The 19,304-nt window shown below is 39.3% G+C and overlaps 1 protein-coding gene across 3 annotated transcripts; it reads left to right on the plus strand.

Moving 5' to 3' along the window:
* The first annotated feature begins 10,735 nt into the window (after positions 1 to 10,735).
* Positions 10,736 to 18,456, plus strand: LOC104609277 (guanine nucleotide-binding protein subunit gamma 3-like). Of its 3 annotated transcripts, none has more exons than XM_088889231.1 (6): positions 10,736 to 11,569; positions 12,894 to 12,946; positions 13,109 to 13,153; positions 13,232 to 13,276; positions 14,615 to 14,837; positions 18,246 to 18,435. In XM_088889231.1, exons 1-6 carry the CDS (start codon positions 11,411 to 11,413, stop codon positions 18,357 to 18,359), a joined length of 639 nt encoding a protein of 212 aa, XP_088745357.1. In that variant the 5' UTR covers positions 10,736 to 11,410; the 3' UTR covers positions 18,360 to 18,435. The 3 variants fall into 3 exon arrangements, with proteins under 3 accessions (XP_088745357.1, XP_010273847.1, XP_088745359.1); XM_088889233.1 differs by having other exon boundaries at positions 11,437 to 11,569; positions 12,787 to 12,946; positions 18,246 to 18,456; XM_010275545.3 differs by lacking the exon at positions 18,246 to 18,435 and having other exon boundaries at positions 10,740 to 11,569; positions 14,615 to 15,002.
* Positions 18,457 to 19,304: the final 848 nt, after the last annotated feature.

The raw sequence follows: 19,304 nt of genomic DNA on the forward strand, positions 1-19,304 counted from the left end.
CCGCCCTCTTAGATGTCGTTGTGAGCAATTTCGCCTTTCTACTGCTCTCCATTTTTGTGAACAAGAGAAACAAACGAGTTAGAAGAACACCAATAAAACTCAAGCAACTTCACAACCGGTAGACGGTGAGAGCGTCCATACCGAGGGGGGTAGGATTAAGGCTGGCCATCACCAAGGCCTCCTCCTCCTTCACCAAGGGTCCAACGTGAATCATCCCGCCTAGCCGAAGTTGAGTCATCACGGCCTTCTCCTCATCGCTAATGCATGGCTTAATCCTCTCGGTCAACACATTTGGTCTCCCCCAACCAAATTGTAAGGACCACCCCTTGAGGCAACTAACAAAGAAGAACTTCTTCTTCTAGTTGTGGACAGACGACAAGTTGTCCACCACCCTTCCCCGACGGCCTTGGAAGTAAAACAAGCCTTCCCCGTCATGGTGCTTCCTCAATGCGAACAGACACTGAGATATATTCAGTGTCACTATCACCTCTTAGAGATAGGCCATCACCAATACGACCACTATCATCATAACGACATTGGGGGCAAGCTAGCTAAGGGTGAGGTTGTAATGATTCAAAATCTCGGGGATGAGGTGATGCAAGGAAAACCGCAGCCCGAAGTGAAGGTAATGCTCGTGCACGCACATCTCCCCTTCAAGAGCGAGCCATGTATCACCCACGCAATGGGCTCTAACCCTATAGTACCCCTGAATTTGGTACCTCTTGGCCAATGCGCTAACTTGCACCTTGTCGAGAGTACTGTCTAGGTTAGAGCGGGGGTAACGCTCCAACGTGGAACTGGTGCTCTTGTTGGCAGAGCCCGCACTCTGTTGATCACGCTCGACCCCACAAGACGTGACTCTCTCCCTCAACACTTGGGTGCTAGACGTCCGAGAGGAGCTCTCAAAGTCACTACTGTCACTCCCATCACTACTAGGAGTGTTGTTAAGAGTACTCCAGTCAGAAAGTTTATATTCCTCACAACCCGAATCTAAGGCTGACATGTTGAGGACAAGAACCCTTTACCTAAAGATTTTGTTAAAGAAAGTTTAAGGGAATTGGTTGTTGATAGCCGAGGTGTCCTCAATAGCTCCCAAGCAGAAGGTTTTGAGCAAATGGTGGGGAGTCATTCAACCAGCCTCCCTATTTAAAGAAAAATGTACGGCTCAAATCCAAGTGATCCAATGGTCGAGACTTGCCGACTTGATAGCCCGAACCGACGGGCTCCATGTGGCACCAACCTTAGGAAACGAAACGACGCCAAGAGACAGAACTAGTTCATCCATCAACTCCGACTCAAAGATACGCCAAACCTGACCCCCGCACCGTCTCATGCATGGCCTCATTTAGTCAACCCTGACGCCCATCCTTGGACACACAACGCCCATCCTACGTACGGACATATGACGGGAGACATCAACGCCCATGCAAGGCACGAACAGCCTATGCCCACATGGGCCAGGGTCACGACCCCTCGGCCTGAGGTGGTCCTTTACTAACATAAAGGGAGAACGGAGGTGCAGTTGCCGCACAACCCCTAAGAAGATCTCTACAACCGAGGCCGATGCCTCCACACAAGTACACCATACTCTCTTCAGCCGAAGCCAAGGCCTCAACGCAACCCGCCAAACAACCTTGATCACTACGGCCTTGAGAGTGAGGGGCAAGTGATATAGGGGTATTTGTCTGACCCATAGATCTTGACGTGTGGTGTCGGCCGGACACATCCCGGCCATCCCGAGGACCCTACACATGGCGTCGACCGAACATATCTTGACCACCCATCACCAACCGCCACCACCTGCTCCCAACTACTCCTCCTGTCAAGCAACTCCGACTATAAAAAGGGGTTCCCATATTGAGGTAAACACACACTGGAACTTAAGCTCTAAATCTCTTCTCTTACTTGATCCGATCTCTCACATCTCTCAGCTAACTTGACCGTCAAAGCCTCTGCCCTTGGAATAACTCCCGAGGCTTCTGATATCTTATTTTTCTCTCATCAAATTGAACCCGCTGGCCTCAAACACGGAAAATTACATTATTGCGCTTAACTCCATATTTGGCATCAACAGTTACATACATGGACTATGGTATAGCTAGATTATAAATTTCCCTAGCTAATAAAATATACAAACTTGTAATGGAATTAAAATGATTAATTATATATGAGGGCGGGTGGGCGGATAGATATGTTCCCAGCAAGAGCAACAGGGAAATATGGCGATTAGAGTCCGTTGGCTGATAGTAAACAACTGGAGAAAGACTTGTTGCAAACGATCTTGAAAGGTGCGAAAGAGGGTGGTGACGTGATGAGCCCGGAGGCAACTGACCGATTCATAGTTGACAATTGCAAGAACATCTAAAGTTCTAAACTGGCTGGATTAGAGACCAGTCAGACCACCACGCGCTGTTTCTTCCCTGTGGACGTTAATGCTTTTGGCTTCCCATCCAGAGTGGCAAGCTCGTGTTCGCCAAGAGGTGTTGGATGTTTGTGGAGGACAACTTTCAGATGCAGATACGCTTCGCAAGATGAAATTGGTACTTATTTTTATATATCAACAATTAACCCAATTGATTAGCTAGCTTTAATTAATTATATTTATTTAATTACTGTACTACGTACTTGGTCGTAGTAGTAGATGTTATTGATCATAATCAGTTACTGTTATGGCTGGCATGGCAATTGGCAAATGCAGTTGCAAACTTGCAATAATATCAAGAGAAGTTCTGAAAGACATTAAATTTGGAGACGTTATATGTTCCACAAGGCGTTAACGTGTGGACCTCGGTGGTATGGTTGCACCTTGACCCAGAATATTATAATTATGGGGACCCGATTCTCACAAGTTTAGTCCTGATAGATTTGCTAATGGTATCATTCGGGATTTCCTACTCATTTTTTCCACCCACTTTCTATGTAATGGAAGTAGATTTGGCCCGACCACTTAGCTGTGCGACACGTGAAAGAAACTGGGGTGATCGGGCAGGAACGCTAGTTCGGCACGGTGACATAGCACGGTCATACCCCAAGAAGAGGCTCGAGCTCCCCGAGCTCTCCAAGAAGAGGCCCGAGCTTCCGAGCTCCCCAAAAGGAACCCGCACTTCAAGGGAGGTGAAACCCGAGCTCTTCCTAAATCTCGAAGCTAACAAGCCCACAAGGGGCGAAGCCCGGACTAGCCCACCTCGGGTCAGTCCAGGTCGTATCTCGGCCCCTCGGGACAGTAGGCCATACTCTCATCCGAACTCAAGACTTCACCTCGCGCACAATTCCGGCACCTCGGCTCTAGGTCGCGCAATTGTGAAACCGTACCTGACAGGTCCGTACTCTGAGGCAGCACGCCTGACTGGCCTGGATCTGACAAATAGCAATCACGCCGTAACGGCCACCTGCTACCGCCATCTCAGTTGTGGCAGAGACGGCCCTAACAGAGAAGACAGTGGCGGTTATGTCTGCCCCCCACAGAGGCGGTTATACCTGACTTGGCAGAAACTTAGGAGTGAGTGCACCAGGTGGTTATAAAAGACCTTCTTACCCCAGAGAAAGAGGTATGTGATATTTGTGGTTTCTGGTCTTAAAGTCTCTTATTTTCCTTGCCTTCTCAAGAATATTAACTTGAGCTTCGGAGTATTCCTACTGGGTCCTTCCCGGAAATCTCCTATTTCTTCCTCGTTTCAGGCATCTTCAGTTCGGTTAAAGGCAATGTTACCGGCAGCTAAGACCGACTGGATCATGCATCATCACTATCCATCGTGAATTAGAGACACACATCTCTATTATGAATTGAGAGATGTGTGACTCCAATTCACTGTAGATAGAAAAAGTGAATAAGAAATCTGGACTCAATGGTATCGTTGGTGCCTGCCCATGCCTTTTGTTATTGGACCTCGCATTTGTCTGGGACAGAACTTGGCCCTCCAACAATAATTGAAGATTCTTCTCTCTCTCATTTTAACCAATTTCTCTTTCTCTCTTTCTCCCGATTATCGTCCTCAGTCCCCTGCTCTTAGGTTTCAGATTGAACCTGAGCATGGAATCGATCTACTTATCACAACACTATTGTGATCACTCATGATGCATTCCATATGCATGTGTGATGTGCCTTTTAATTAATTTGTCTCTTCTTCACATACACATTGCCGGACAAAAATAACTTAAACCAGTGGTTTTTGCTTGTATATTTCTTTCTTTGGTTTTTTTTTCTCTTTATTTCTAGTTTTTATGATATGTCTATCTATTTTTTGGCATGTACTGATCTTATACTTAATAAAAATACAGTGGTCTTAATACTTTTTTTTTTTTTTACTTCTCAGGTTCATTGTAAGGATATGGATAATCAGGTCGAGTAATTAAGGCTGTGTATGGAAACGATGCAAATATGTAGAGGGTAAAGCGGTTCATATAAATTGCAAAATTGGATTGGTTTTGCACTGATAAATTTATCTTCTTACTAAACAGACTTTAAGCTGTAATGGATGCAAACAGAAATTCTAATAAAACATATGCCTTTTTTTACCAAAAGCCCATTTAAATACAAATTTACTTCTTTTTTATTAATGTACTTTTACATCTTATTATCAATGTAAATATGTATTTGTCTGTCATTTATCAATGCAAAAATATAATATTGGCAAACACAGGCAAAAATGAACCAGAGTACAAATTTACCCTAAACCGAGATTTACACTCTATTTGCATCGTTTCCAAACGCAGCCTAAGTAGCTAGTAGCTACAACCTACCAAGTTGTTAATTTGTAGAGATGTCTTAGTATGGGAAGAACTACAAGTATATGTATTGCTTCCTCTGATCCGAGGATTAATAATAGATGAATGGGTACATGATAGACTGATCCCGGTCATAATAAACAGGTGGATCCCCACCAAGGTTACAAACCTACCTCTACTTGACACCAACACCATAGGAAGGCCACCTGGGCTTCACCAGAATAACAAGATGCAATACCTTGTCTTGGCCCAACGCCTACCTAAGCCCATTGGATAACCAATGTTTCCTAAGATGGGCTATGTTGCCCATTGGCACAACAAAGCCCAGCCAATAACAATCCTACCCATAGAGATTTTTCCTTTCCTTTTTGTTTTTTTTTTTTCTTCTTCTTTTTCCTTATAGATAATCCGCTTTAACAGAAATCTAGTGCATGGGTTTTAGCTGCTTGAACCACCTAATGAGCAGGGAAGTTATACTGTATAGGAATACATCTATAAAAGCAAACATGAGAAGAGCTGCTTTAGTCCTATACAAAAGATGAAGACAGGTCCGTGGTAGAGTAAATTGATCTTGAAGTGCCCTGACAACATGGAGGGAGTCAGAGCAGATGATGATGCGACCAGAAGTAGTAATCCTTGAAGCAAAAAGAAGTCCCTTTTAAAATGGATTCTAGTAAAGCTTGTTCCACACCTCCCGTGTTAGCTGATCATCCCCCTACAATACTTGGACAAGAGAAAGAAGAAAATAAGCAAACACAACCGAATGAATGAGATTGTGGGGATAATATGCCACCATCAGTGAATAAAATAGGTCTACTTGAGCAGGAATATTCAATGTGAGAATATGTGGAGAGTCAATGGTTGTTGTATTAGTTACCTCAGATTGTACAGTAAGCAATAAAAAGAGTTGATACGAGAAATAATGCAATGGTAGAAATATCCCTGTTTTCAAAAATTCTTTCATTGGTAGCAGCAGTCCAGATATAATAAAGAGTGAAAGCATACAAACTTAAAATAGATAAGGCTTGATTTTCTTCTGGTAGTAAAATAAGAAAAGAATGTATACAATTCAATTTATCGTTGTTGGTTGATGTCCAAATAATAAAGAAATTCATGCATGTAACCGTTGGGATTCAAGTGTGAATAGTATATGGAAAGATTTCCACAGTGGAAAGGAATGGAAGGTAAACTGAATACAAGAATAGCTCATAACTGAATAGTTTGGGCTTTTAATTTTTAGCGGTATCTATCTCTAATCGTATGTGTATGTGTGCGAGACTGCGAGTCCCCCCTGATTTTCTGACTCCCTTAATACACAATAGTGATATAAGAGCCTAGATTTGACTGCACGCAAGTACTGAGATTTTTCACTAGTAATTAAAAGGGGCTTGCTAGGTTTACTTTCCTATACCATTGGAAAAGATCATCATTCCCTGTTCACAAGGGGCTTGCTAGGTTTCCTGATTCCTCTGGATCTTGAATGCAGCTTGGCCTTGGCCGAAGGTTAAAGCGCAATACAGAAAACTAACAAATCCAGTGCGCCGTGTCTTCAAGGCGTTGCACGGGAATCAATCCAAAAATAAAATAAAATAAAAAGATTTCCCCAATACTGTTAGATAAATATAATATATATACTGGCCTTGTCAAGGCGATTCACTGTTACTGTTAGGCACACAAGTAATTAAATTGACTTTGACGGTGCTTGGTTTTATTTAAGTTTATTCAATAAACATTTATTGATGGTGCCATATAGGCGTCATCTCGTTATTTTCTCTCTCTTGTTATTCTGCATATATTGAAAATGTAAAAAGTGAATTGTGTTTATGTGTATATTAGTCGTTTGTAGAAGTTATTTTTTAAAGCTTTCACAATCAGCCAGATGTTTATTCATTATTACGCTGAAGTGGCGCCTAATGACGCTTGATTGTCATAAACGACTGCAATTATTACATTTCTCGGTTTTATCAATAAATAAAGTACAAACATTTATTCGATAAACATAAGCGGAACTAAATACATACTTTAAATTTTAAAAGGAAGAAAAGACTATACACTAGGGGGGCAGATCTAACTGGTTTTGACAAGTCTAGCCCATCTCAGATGACTTTTGCTAGGTCAAATCTAGGGCTGTTCACGGGTTGGGTTGGGTCGGTTTATTGGCGTTTTTCCAACCGACCCGACCTGGTCGGTTTACCTAGAAATGAAACCGAAACCAACCCAGTACTAAGTAAAACCGACTTGGTCGATTTGGATCGGTTTTGTGAATGATTCTCTCGATGTGAACGGTAAAGGATTCAAGTATATATCTGAAAAATATATATAGTAAAACTGATATTTTATATATCAGAAATTTTATATATAATATGTATATTTCTGAATATATATATATATATAGTAAAACTGAAATATAACAGATATATATATATATATATATATATATCTGAAATATTATATATATAATATATATCTAAATCGGTTCAGGTTGGTTCAATTTCGATTTTCACACATGAAAAACAAAACCGAATCGAACTATCGATTTATGTTTTTTCGTAACCCGAAACCGACCAATGATGAAGAAAAATCAACCAACTCAAATTGAATCGGACCGGGTTGATCAGTTTAATCGATTTAGGTCTTGTTATGAACAGCCCTAGTCAAATTAATCCGTGCCAGAAAAACCCAAGCCTAGTCGGCCTTAGGCTTCCCATTTGCTACCTCACAAAATGGTGTATACATTGCCTCGTTGAAAGTTAGAACGTTGGTTGTCTATTCTGCTCCCCAAATAGACTTGAAAATTAAAATTAAACATTTTTTTGTCAAAGATTCTTATAGCTTTGTTGTCCTACCCATGAAAATGACGAATAAAAGTGGTTACACACATGGGAGCCAATGCCCCTCCCCCCAGAAAAAATAATAAAAGTAAAAACATTCCAGAGAAAATGTAACTGGGTGGGGGTTGAATCACCTTGCCACTTGATGTCAATCTTGACCCCATTTGCTCTGTATTGAAATCCCAATTTTAACTTTAATATAATCTATTATTTTTTATCCATCAATCCAATTTATTTTTATTGGATTTTTATGCTAGGCTTAAACTGAGATGACTTTTTTAGGGTATGTTTGGGTTGCAGCCGGAAATGGAATTGGAATGATCTGTTCTCATACTGTGTTTCATTCCCAATACAAGGACAGGGAATGGTTATTTTCTTAAATATGGGAGAATGCTATTAATAGAATTTCGATTCTGTCCAATCAAACAGTTAAATTTTTTATTCTGATTTCATACCCTTATTCTTGCGAACTAAATGGGGACATACTTTATTTTATACAATTGGATTGGAGGATGCTTCAACTTTGGCTCAGTTCTAAGTTAAACAAGGTTCATATTTTTTAACCTTAACCTCAAGAGACACCTAATCTTCATTCTTCATTCTCCCTCATCTCTTGTCCCCTCAAGAGATTTGCTTATACCAAGAAACGTTTTCTTTTTTTTTTTGGCCCTAGTCGAGGTGGTACTGAACGCAGGTGAATACGATCAACTTGGCAAAGGCATATCATTGCTTACGTAGCATCAAGGTGTGATGCGATGGTTCAGAAGAATCACTAGAGGGCTAAATACCCCTCATCATTATTGCATACTACCAGAAAATGTAATTAAGATATCAATGCATTTTATGCATATTAAATTAAACATCTCTCTACCTTTGGATGAATGAGGAGCAAAGGTTCGCTAATTTCATGCATTCCTCAGAATAAGTTCGATCTCCTTTGACACCCCTAGTGTTTCCACAGCCGTTCACCATGAAAAACAACCCGCTGGTTACAGTCTATGACTACAAAACCTCCTTTCGTTTACAAGCCTTATTCTGACCGTGAGAACCACCTTAGGAGAGCGCCAGAGGTTTTGCAAGCCTTACAAGCCTTATTCTGACCGTGAGAACCTCCTTTCGTTTACAAGCCATTTTTCCCTCGAATGCACTTCAAATCTCTCTTCGACTACATAACCAATTAAGGGTTCAATTAAATGATGTTCATTTAACATTTATAGTTGAGACTATCGTTATCATATATAGATGTACGTGAAGGCTAGCTTAGCTTTATCATCACGATCCCAAAGGTTTGGCAGGATTTGCATTACGAGGCAAACGAGAACCTTGAATGTGGAATTCTCATGCTTAATTTTTAAAAGGAATGGCTTGTAACTAACAAGCTCATGCTCATGTGGTTGTAACTTGTAAGTACCTAGCTTTTTTAATAAATAAAAAATAATAACAATAATAATAATAATAATATATGCGGCTCACAGTTTCACACCTTACCAACACTCAAACAATGGGAATCTAATCTTTTCCAAGTTCAAGACTAAAGATAACTCATCCTTTTAAGGCCATTACCCAATGCTGGCTGGTCCTGGTTAATTAACGGGTCTTTAAACTATTAACTTTGAAGATATAGACTGAATATGACCTAATTTTGGGCTTTTACCACTCTCAGATCCGAACCCGTGTTGTCAGGCTTGTCAGTCGGAGATTTTGCCGTTTGCACCAAGCAATGGTGTCTTTCTAGAAGCTAGGGATTTCAAATAAGAAATTATTAGGTTTAGGGTGCCTTGGTGCAAGTTATTTAAATTAATTTTTGGGGCACTCAATACAATTAATATTGCCCATGTATATTTTGGATTAACATGCATGTGATGATTACCACCATGTTCCATGAACATGTACACAAACATTATATTCTAGATAATTTGTATTAATTGTTTCTACCCGGAAGAAGAGAAAAAACATTTATCGTAATTGTATTTCATACAACCCCGAATCCCTTATATAAAGTGAATCTTGAAATCTTTCATGGGTATTGAGTACGGTGGTGTTGTATTTTGGGTTGATTAATACAAATTTTGTTAGAGCGTAGAGGAAGAGGAAAAAAAACATAGGCCAAAACTGGGCATAAGCCGGAGTGGAAGAAATCAAGAAAGTATTACAGACTACAAAAGGCCGCTGACACGGTTCCTCTTTGTAGAAAATCAGTTCAGTGTTCATTGCACTGGTAAGTGCTAACCTCTACATCCTGTCCTGTGAAGGAAAAGGATGTGTCTTGACTCGGATTTGATTGCAAAAATATAAGCTTAACCCCGTTTATAAGGGTCGGGACCTGCTACAATAGAATGCTCTCAACGCTGTTCCAATGAACAACTACAGCCGCACACCGAGAGCATCCCCTTTTCATCATTCATTGGAGATGCTCCCGATGTACGGTTGCAATGACTGTAGGGACGTTGTTGTCAACATGTGATAGTAGCTGATCCGAACTCCGTTTACAGTTTTTTATAGTAAATATAAATGTTGTGCTTTCTCGATTTATGGGCCGGAATTGATAGTATATGCAGTTTCATAACTTGGGCCCAACGACGGGTTGGCGTGGCAAAAGCTGTTAAGGTGACAGGGTACAACCCATGTCATGCCATCAGATGAGATCATCGCTATCAAAGGACAATTTTACCTGATTGGTTTGTTCTGGAGTCGAAATGAGGCGCACGTGTCAATCTGAAATCCTGCAATCTGCATCATGCATCAAAAGCGACTCCGTATCTCCTGCCCACTATAATTCTGCCCACATCTACCCACAACATGCTATTCCGTGCATCCCGTATATAAAATTATGTAGAGAATAAGATATTCTCTATGTGTGCATGCGATGTTATGTGGGTAGATGTGGGCAGGAGATCCGGACTCATCAAATGCCTGGGATCATAAACAACTTTTGCTCGAGCTGGACAATTGGACATTGATAATGAATCATAGCTCGCTCTTCCATACACTTACCGTGGGACCACGACAGGGCATCAGGCGCTTTCTTTTTGTCTTTATCCGAGATATAAATAACAATATGATTATTGATCCTTTTTTACATTTTTACCCCTATTCTGTCCATCGGTCCGTCCCCCAATTGTTTTTTAATCCAATTTATGTTCTTAATTACCATATCGTCCCGCGCTTTTGTCTCTCTTTGCGACGTCTCACACGCAATGGGTCACGTGCGGTCTGATCCCTCGTCACTCTACAGTATGATTCTGATGATGGAGTAGTACGGCCGTCGCGCTTCCTGCCGCTGCTCTCCCTAATGCAACCACGACAGGAACGCAGAGAGAGAGAGAAAGCGCATAGAAATGTAACGTCAAGTGGAACAAAATCTTAGTCTGATCAAAATGTTTTAGTAGGGACGCTTTTGCAGACTTCTGTTGTTGCTGCTTCTTGCTTGCAGAATCCAAGTAAGAAGAAGAACAAGAACCAGAACCAGGAAAAGCTTCTTCCTTAGGTCTCCTACTGAGTTGACTACTACTACTATCACCGCTCAAAGCCTTCACTTCTTTCAATCAATTCCTACTGGGTGTGTCTATAAATTGCAACCCCATTAACTGCATCTTTATGAATGCATTCATTGCTGCTGCTTCTGTTGCCCCAGTCCTTCTATAGCCTTGTCTTTGTTCCTCCATAAACCCTTCTTATTTCTCTCACACTGCTATTCTTTTGCATTCATTTACCCATCTCATTATTGCTGCCTCACCCCTCCCTCTCGTCTTCTTCTTCTTCTTCTTCTTCTTCTTCTTCTAGTGTTCTCTCTGTCCTGTTTTTTCTTGGTATTTCGCCGACTCCTTATTCCGTTCTGGCCATTTCTCCGATCAATGGCCGCCGTCTCCGCTGCTGTTTCGGACTGTTCTCCATCTTTTCCTTCTTTAACCCCGCCTTGCCCCAAGGCGCCACCTGATTATCCGGATTTGTATGGCAAGCGTCGGGAGCTGCTCAAAGTTCAGGTCTTGGAAAGAGAGATTGGTTTTCTTCAGGTCAGCGATTCTTTTTTTTTTTTTTTTTTTAATTGGTTCTCATGTTTTTTGTGATCTGGTTGTTTAGTTTACTCTCTGATTTATACAGGGTGTTAATGTGTTATACTCTATCTTCTGTTTGATTAACTACTGCTTGTAGACTTGGTTCAGATCTCGGTTCTTAACTTTTCTCGTGGGTTTGGTGGTAAAACCACTGAAACCCCTGCAAAAGAAAATCAAATAAACGACTAGTAAGAAGTAAGAATAACTAATTGGATATGAATATTGACACATTCCCTTTCCTTCTTTCTTCTTTGTGAAAATAAGAGTAGCATTCATCAAACGAAGGTTTCTGTTTCATTTAAATAGAACCCTGTTCCCCATTCTGCACTCTTATAAAAGATAAAATGCATGCAACATTATCCATCACTAGCTGATTTCAGAGGAACCATTTCTCTTGGAGATGTCTCGGCATAGACTTAACCGAAGGACGCACAAGAATAAGTTGTGCGGTAATCTCCTCTGTGCTGCTTGTGATTGAAACTCAATACAGGGGAGTACCAAACCTGAAGAGTATATGCATTTATACATGGAACGAGCATCCTTCATTGCTTCTTATATGTCACAACAGGGGAATTTCGATAAACTATTATAGTGTTATTAACCCAGGAGATCTCCTATAACATAAAGGAACCTTATTTATTCAAGCTGTCCAATTTTGTTTGCACGGCCAATAAGATTGTTTTGGAAAAAAAAAATCCTCTATCAGACCTGTACTCATCTGAATTAATTAATTCTTGATCTAGAAGTTTCCCCTGTGACAATGAGTATAATTTCTTCCATTCAATTGTGCAAGTACATTGAAAACCAATCAATGACAGTTGACCTAATTGAGTTATACTTGTTAGAGAATATCAACCTATTCAAGGACCTCACCTAACAGCTTAAGCTTTTAGGTTGAATGGTTCTTTGAGAATACTTTAATATATAAATGCAAATTATCACCATGAATGTCTACAATCATAGAAATGCCCCTTTCTGCTTTCATCACATTGCTATATAATTCCCAGTCACCAGCATCTGTTTTCATTCATTTCTGGAATTTGTTTGAGACATGATTTAGATGTCATCCACGGTTTATCTCTAAGTGTAAAAATTTATACCTTCATTTGCTAATTCAATTTTTGAAAATAGAAGGCATTTACCATTCTGTCCTCTTAATTTTAAAATGAATATAGAAAGTGTTCGTGTCATGCATGAAAGGAACAACCTGAACGATAGCTGTTTATATATTTGAGACTTCATGGAAAGGGAAGCATCTTATAGACAATTTCATTGCAAGCAGGAGGAGTTAAAATCAGTTGAAGACCTTCAACCTGCTTCTAGAGGCTGCAAAGAGTATGCTTGTTGTATTTTTCCTTTTTCCTTTTGTAATTGCCTTATATTGTGCCCGTTTACCAAATTCTTCAAATGTTCTTTAGCTTAAATTAGCCTAATTAGGAATATGCAGGCTCTACTAGTAATTTATTTGCAATTCACTGAATGCCATTCATTTAGCAGGGTCCATGATTTTGTAATGCCGAACCCAGATCCTTTCATACCCAGGTAAAATTCTTCAAAATCAACTCATGTCTTTAAAATTTATTAAGTGAACCCATCTTTATGGTTTTCTTTTTCAACCAGAGGTTTGAAGACTCGTAGATCTCATGGCTTCTGGAATTGGCTGTGGTATGCTTATGGTTCTCATCTTATCTTTCATTTATATTCTAGTTAAACATTGTCAGGAAATCAAATCATTTCTCTGAACAGATAACTGATGGAAAACAAAGCTATCATGTATGAGGAAAGAATATTTTTTACAAGTATAGCTGAAGTTCCTAATAAAGATATATATAGGCTTTCTGTTGCCATTGGTAAAATAAAGATTGCTACTGCCATGGATCTTGTGTTATATTGATTACAGAATCATGAATACCATGGCACCTTTTGTTAATAAGCATATGCTTGCTTCTTGTTCCATGTGACCTCTTAATAAACACCATGTGCTAAACACTACTAAGATTATGGTGTTGTCCATTAGAACCACCATGCCAATATTGCAATCAAGGCATCAAGCCTTTTTTTTTTTTTAATGTCTGGCCTGTGGGAGCTGTATAGATTAATCTTTCTCTAAAGCATGTTCCATTGCTAGTAAAATACCCTTATTTATGGTAAATGAACAAGAGAAACATTAGGTTTAGTTACCAAGGCATTTCCTTTCTTTCCTTTTTTTTTATTCCAGACTTTCAAGGGCCTTGCAGGCGGATGCAAGTCTGAAACATACATTCATGAATCTACATCCACATCCTTAACCCATAAATGACTTTGTTGTCCACATGTCAACTGTGGAGTAAAAATACTAATCTTACTATTCTGATTCAAGGAACCGATCCTACTGAAACCCTGACATTCAGAGTTTAGTACATCTCCAAAAACTGTGGGTCATAATGCCATGCTTCCAACATCTCAGATTTCTTCTTGTTATAATTATTTTTAGGTGCTGAGCGTTGGTCCTCAACAGCTCCATTTGATTGGGCGATTCTATCAATACATGCACTGAAGCTTTATGTTGACCATTTGGCTTTCCTTCTGCTCTTTCTTGTTTATCTTTTTAACTGATCATCAAAGATGAGGGGCTCAACTGGATACTAAGTCAGCTAGTCTCTTCATTTTCTTAGGGTGTTGTATCGACTAGAAGCAAGGTTTAAAATATCGATACAGGCCGTCAAAGCTCTCTCTCCCCTTTTTTTCTTTGAAACCGGTTCAGAGGGGTTGGTTTAAGGCTGGTCGACCCCCTGAACCAGGACAGACCCCGATACAACCCCTGTAGGGGCATATTGTATCGAAATTTTGAATCTTGACTCGAAGATTGTTATTAGTGCCATCACCATTGATAAAGTGGCAGGGTATTAGAGTCCTTGTGGTGTAATTCACAAAAATGTATATTCTCAGAGCAGAAGCAGAACTTATTAACAAGAGATAGTGTGTGTTGCTTCCCCATATAATAAAAGTTCCTTTCTTATGCAGTGGAAAGTGTTGCTTCAACTGTTCATGGCTTTGTTGCTTTGGTGGTTGCTCTCTTCATCTAGAAAAAACAAGTTGCTGCAACTGCCGTGCATCAGTGAAATGGCAGTGCTGCTGCTGCCTGAAGAAAAAATCTTGTCAACATTGTTGCATTCTTCCAGCTCTTGCTTGCACAGATTGCCACCCTTGCAATGGATGTACATCTTGTTGCACTGGCTGTAAAAAGGTATGCCATTGTTCAAATTGTACAAAAGCATGTTGTAATCCTTGCCATCTATGTTGCTAGGCATGTCCATGCACTTGTTCTTAGATCATTACAATTATGCTATGGTCTATAATGTGCACCCGGGCTTAACATGTTAAAAATTTTGAGAATATTATCTTTATTGATTTATTTTCTTACTGTTTCACGTTAGAACTAAGTTATTAAATTCGTACTAACAAGAACACTGTCCCTTAAAGATGCAAATACGTATAATTCGATATAATTCCAGTAAGAAGTGGAGCTTAGGCCCAACCTTAAGCACTGAACTGAACTGTCTTGTAAAGTGTAAACTGATACCATTCTTTTATCCTATTAAACACGAGTCGATTAAAGCGGAATAGACTAGCCTATTCTTTTAATGCTGAACACAGCCTATTTTCTCTACTGGATTATGCTCAAAATAACACACAGCCTATTTTGCCTGTGGCTGAACTTGCTCTAGTTTCATTCTGATTCCCCATCAGCGTTGATCTATTATAAAGCTTGCAGGACACTCACCTGGAGTTTTTTTTATTCTCAGGATATCCTAATTTATGGTTTCTATATTATTCAACTTGGGTTAACATTTGATATCTGAACGTACTCTAAGACATCCTACGCCATTCCTCAATGACACATTATTTACTTGAATAGTTGAATCCTTTAAGTTGCCCAATATGCCCGTGATTTAGTTTAGTGGAAGAAAGTAAATTAAAGGAAGAACAAAACCCAAGAGAAGGTCCTCTTCCTTCCTCTCTCCCGATCGATCCCCCTTTATCGGCAGCATTCATGGACACTGTTCTCTACAGTAATCAAGTCAAGACCTTGAGCAGGAGTTCAAATCACCCCCCCCCCCCCCCCCCCAACGTCCCACAGCACATTCCTACAACGTCCCGATGATGTTCCCAATCATGTGGGGAGCAGTGCATATTATTTGGCTTCGACCCCACACGAAGCGAAACTGATGAAATGTTATGCTAAAAGCCTAAAACCATTTGGCCTTAGGTTTGAATCCAAATCTAAGAGGACGCATAGATAGGTTTTGATTTTTCCCTCCTTTGCTCATGAGGTTTTTTACATTGCATTGCTATTTTGCTACAAGAAATACAAAGACGGCAACAAATTCCAGTGCTACACTGCCATCTTATCTAAACTTCCACTTAGCTCCAATAACACGAAAACTTCAAACCTGGCTAGATTCTTCTTGTATCAGATAGAGAAGTAAACACTAAACACTAGACAAACAGAACAGGTAAAGATGATGGGCCTATGAGCTTTCTGGGTTGTTCATCAACGTCTCATGTTCCTACCGCACCCTCGTGGGCCGATAAGGAACCTAGCTAGCAACCTAAATGAACCAAACAATCTCCTCTCACTCTCTCAGGGAGACGGAGATCTGTAAAGAACTAGTACACATGCATCAGCAAGGAAGCACCTGGGAGGGTGGGAACAGGATTTTCCATGCCTTCTTTTCTTTTTCCCTTTTGATCGGCAATCCATGAAAAATATCTCATTAATGGAGCTTATGACTATATGCATATTGGACCTGGCAATAGAAGAAAAAGATATAATCGTCTCTTGCTAAAGTATTTATTAGGATCCAAAGTCCAAGCCATTTCAAGGGAGAAATCAACACTTTGTGATTTGTGGACCACCTCTTGCTTTTGGATCAGTTTGGAACAAACTAGGTACATGTTGGCATTGGCATGAGAGTCGAGAAAGGCGAATCTTTCTGTGGCTCCTAATCATCTTTGTAAATGTCATCTCTCTTTTCAGTTCAACATAGCTGTTGGGTTGACTTAATTGTGGCTCAACCTCGGACCTTGAACACCAAACTGCCGATGGTCCAAGATCTTAAGATCTTAACCAAGTGAAAATCCAATGAGCGAAATCCACTCTCTAGAAACAATTGAGCGGAAAAGGCGCTATGCTAGGCAGAATATATAATACGAATACTACTTACATAACCTAGCCTTCCTTTTAATTTAATTAGGGTTTTTAAAGGATCATAAAGGAATGGGTAAAATGGTCTCATAAAAAATGCATGCTTAGTTATGGGATTTTAAAGTGTTTCAAGACACTTCCCTGTAAATAAAGGTTGGTGCCTTAAGTGTCATTAACCCCAAATTATAAGGTACTTCCCTGTAATTTCCCAAATAATCAGTATTTCAGGCTTAAAGACTTTGGGAGATGTTGAATTGATGAAAGGAAAGCAGGCAAGGGCCGCAAGGCAGTTCCATCAATCATTGTACATTTTTACATTGCTTTGGAATCAAACCCATATTTAATGACTTGAGTTCTTTTTGAAGTTTGAACTTAGGGCCCGTTTGATTCGCGGGAATAGGGATCTGGAAATAATCCGGATCCAACTGTTTGTTTGGGTGGAACTGGATTCCCATTCCCATTTATGATGGAGTAATATTTCTCTATTTGAGGAAATGGCCATTCCCTCCTCCTTTGGGAATGAAATTTCATTTCAACTGATTTCAATTCACATTGTAATTCCTGTCTGAATCATAAAGAATATAGGAATAAATCATTCTGATTCTGATTCCAATTTCAACTGTGAACGAAACAGACCTTTTAGTGTTTATTATTCTCTTAAAGGCCCAACCAAGCATTCAATGGGACCGGATATATAGTAAGCACAAAATAAATAAACACGTTAAATGAGCACTTGATAAATATTTTGACAACTGTCAAAAATGGGTTTTAATCTTTTTCAAGGGTGGGCTGAGGGTATTTTAAGGTACAGGTATCAAAAAAAAAATTCAAGTGCTCATTAAATGTGCTTATAATAATGTGCCTATCTTATCCGGACTCACATTCAACTATGGCAAATTTACAAATATTGGTTGCATTTCAAATCTAAATTTCTCATGTAATCAAGTTAAAGTTTACATATTTTTCATTGGCCCATGTGTTCACAAGAGTATATTTTTACATGTAACAAGGTATACTCACCATCATACTCAACCAATCATGTTGTTTGCTTCATGGTACAATAGAATACACCATAAATTTGAGTCCAGAACTAGTAGACACAACATTGTAAGCACAATAAATGAGCACAAATAAATATTTTACACCTGTATCAAAAGTCGGTTTTAAACCTTTTCAGTTTTCAAGGGTAAGTTGGGGATATTTTAAGCAACATGTGTAAATAAGAAAAAAAAACTTTCAAGTGCTTACTCAGCATGCTCATAGTGTTTGCCTACCTGATCTGAATTACATAAAATTTTGCCATCGATTAGCTTATCTTCATATGCAAGTTCTTGTAATTGTTGTAGGCATGGGTTTTAGAAGGATATACACTACGCACATCCAATGTCCATATTCATAGATTTTGGTCTCCTTGTAAATTGCAATCCAACTTTGTTTTGTCAACAGGAAGTGGAAGATAACTATCACTTGGTGGTTTCCTTCGTGGATCATAAATTTTTTATTCTTTTGCTAAATAATCGCCCTCTTATTGTGTCATCAATCTATTCATCGGTGGATTAAGTATATGGATGCTTAGCTTATCAACCTTATTGGTGCAACTTGTCAAGTAAACTCCAAGAACATCAATGCTTTGCAGAGAGGTTCCTATTTTCAAGTGTTTGGAAGACAATCGAACAATAATATAATTTCTCTCCAATTCTTTGTATTTGGTTTGAAGGAAAAAATAGGGAAAGACAGATAAACCTTTATATACTTTGAATAGGCTTCCATACGTTTTTCCTTCAAACCAAACATAACCTTAGGTTTTTACACTTGACAAATTAATTTGAACATATAGAACTGGTGGTGGAGCCAGGAATTTCCTCTCGGGGGGGCAAGTTAAACAAAAAAATGAGGTGAGAATAGAAGAGGTAGACTGTTTAAGGAAATGAGGTGGGAAAGTTTGGTTCTACTATAGACTTTTCAAAGAAAAATAAATAAAGTTTTTAATTTTGTAGTTGGAGGAGGGTTAAAGAATGATCCTTTAACATTTTCCGTTCGGCTCAGCCTTCATTTTTTGGGGGGAGGGGGTATTTAAGGACCTACATTATTATATTTTTTACCTTACCTATACTTAATAATTATATATAAATATTAACCTAACAAAAAGTTTGGGGGACCAAGGACCCAACAATATACTTGGCTCCACCCCTGCATAGAGCCATAGATTGATATAAGATTTAAAATTGAACATATGGCTGTAAATGTGAAGTTGTGTGAATTGATATTTTAAGTATTGGATTAATGGTAGAAAATGTGAATGCAAATAGCAGGCATACACGTACACTTATATATATGACAAAAGAATATCCTTTTGTTATTTTCAGAAAACTTATACACCATTCCATACAGGTTTAAAATATCGATATAATTGTGTATCATGCGTTTCAAACAGTGGATACTCTTTTATTTGTTGTTTTTTTTTTTTTTAATTTTCAGATATGTTAGGTGCCCTAACTGTTGGTA

The sequence above is a fragment of the Nelumbo nucifera genome, chromosome 6 (assembly GCF_055504915.1).
Source record: "Nelumbo nucifera cultivar China Antique chromosome 6, China Antique-T2T, whole genome shotgun sequence".
NCBI classification, from domain to species: Eukaryota; Viridiplantae; Streptophyta; class Magnoliopsida; order Proteales; family Nelumbonaceae; genus Nelumbo; species Nelumbo nucifera.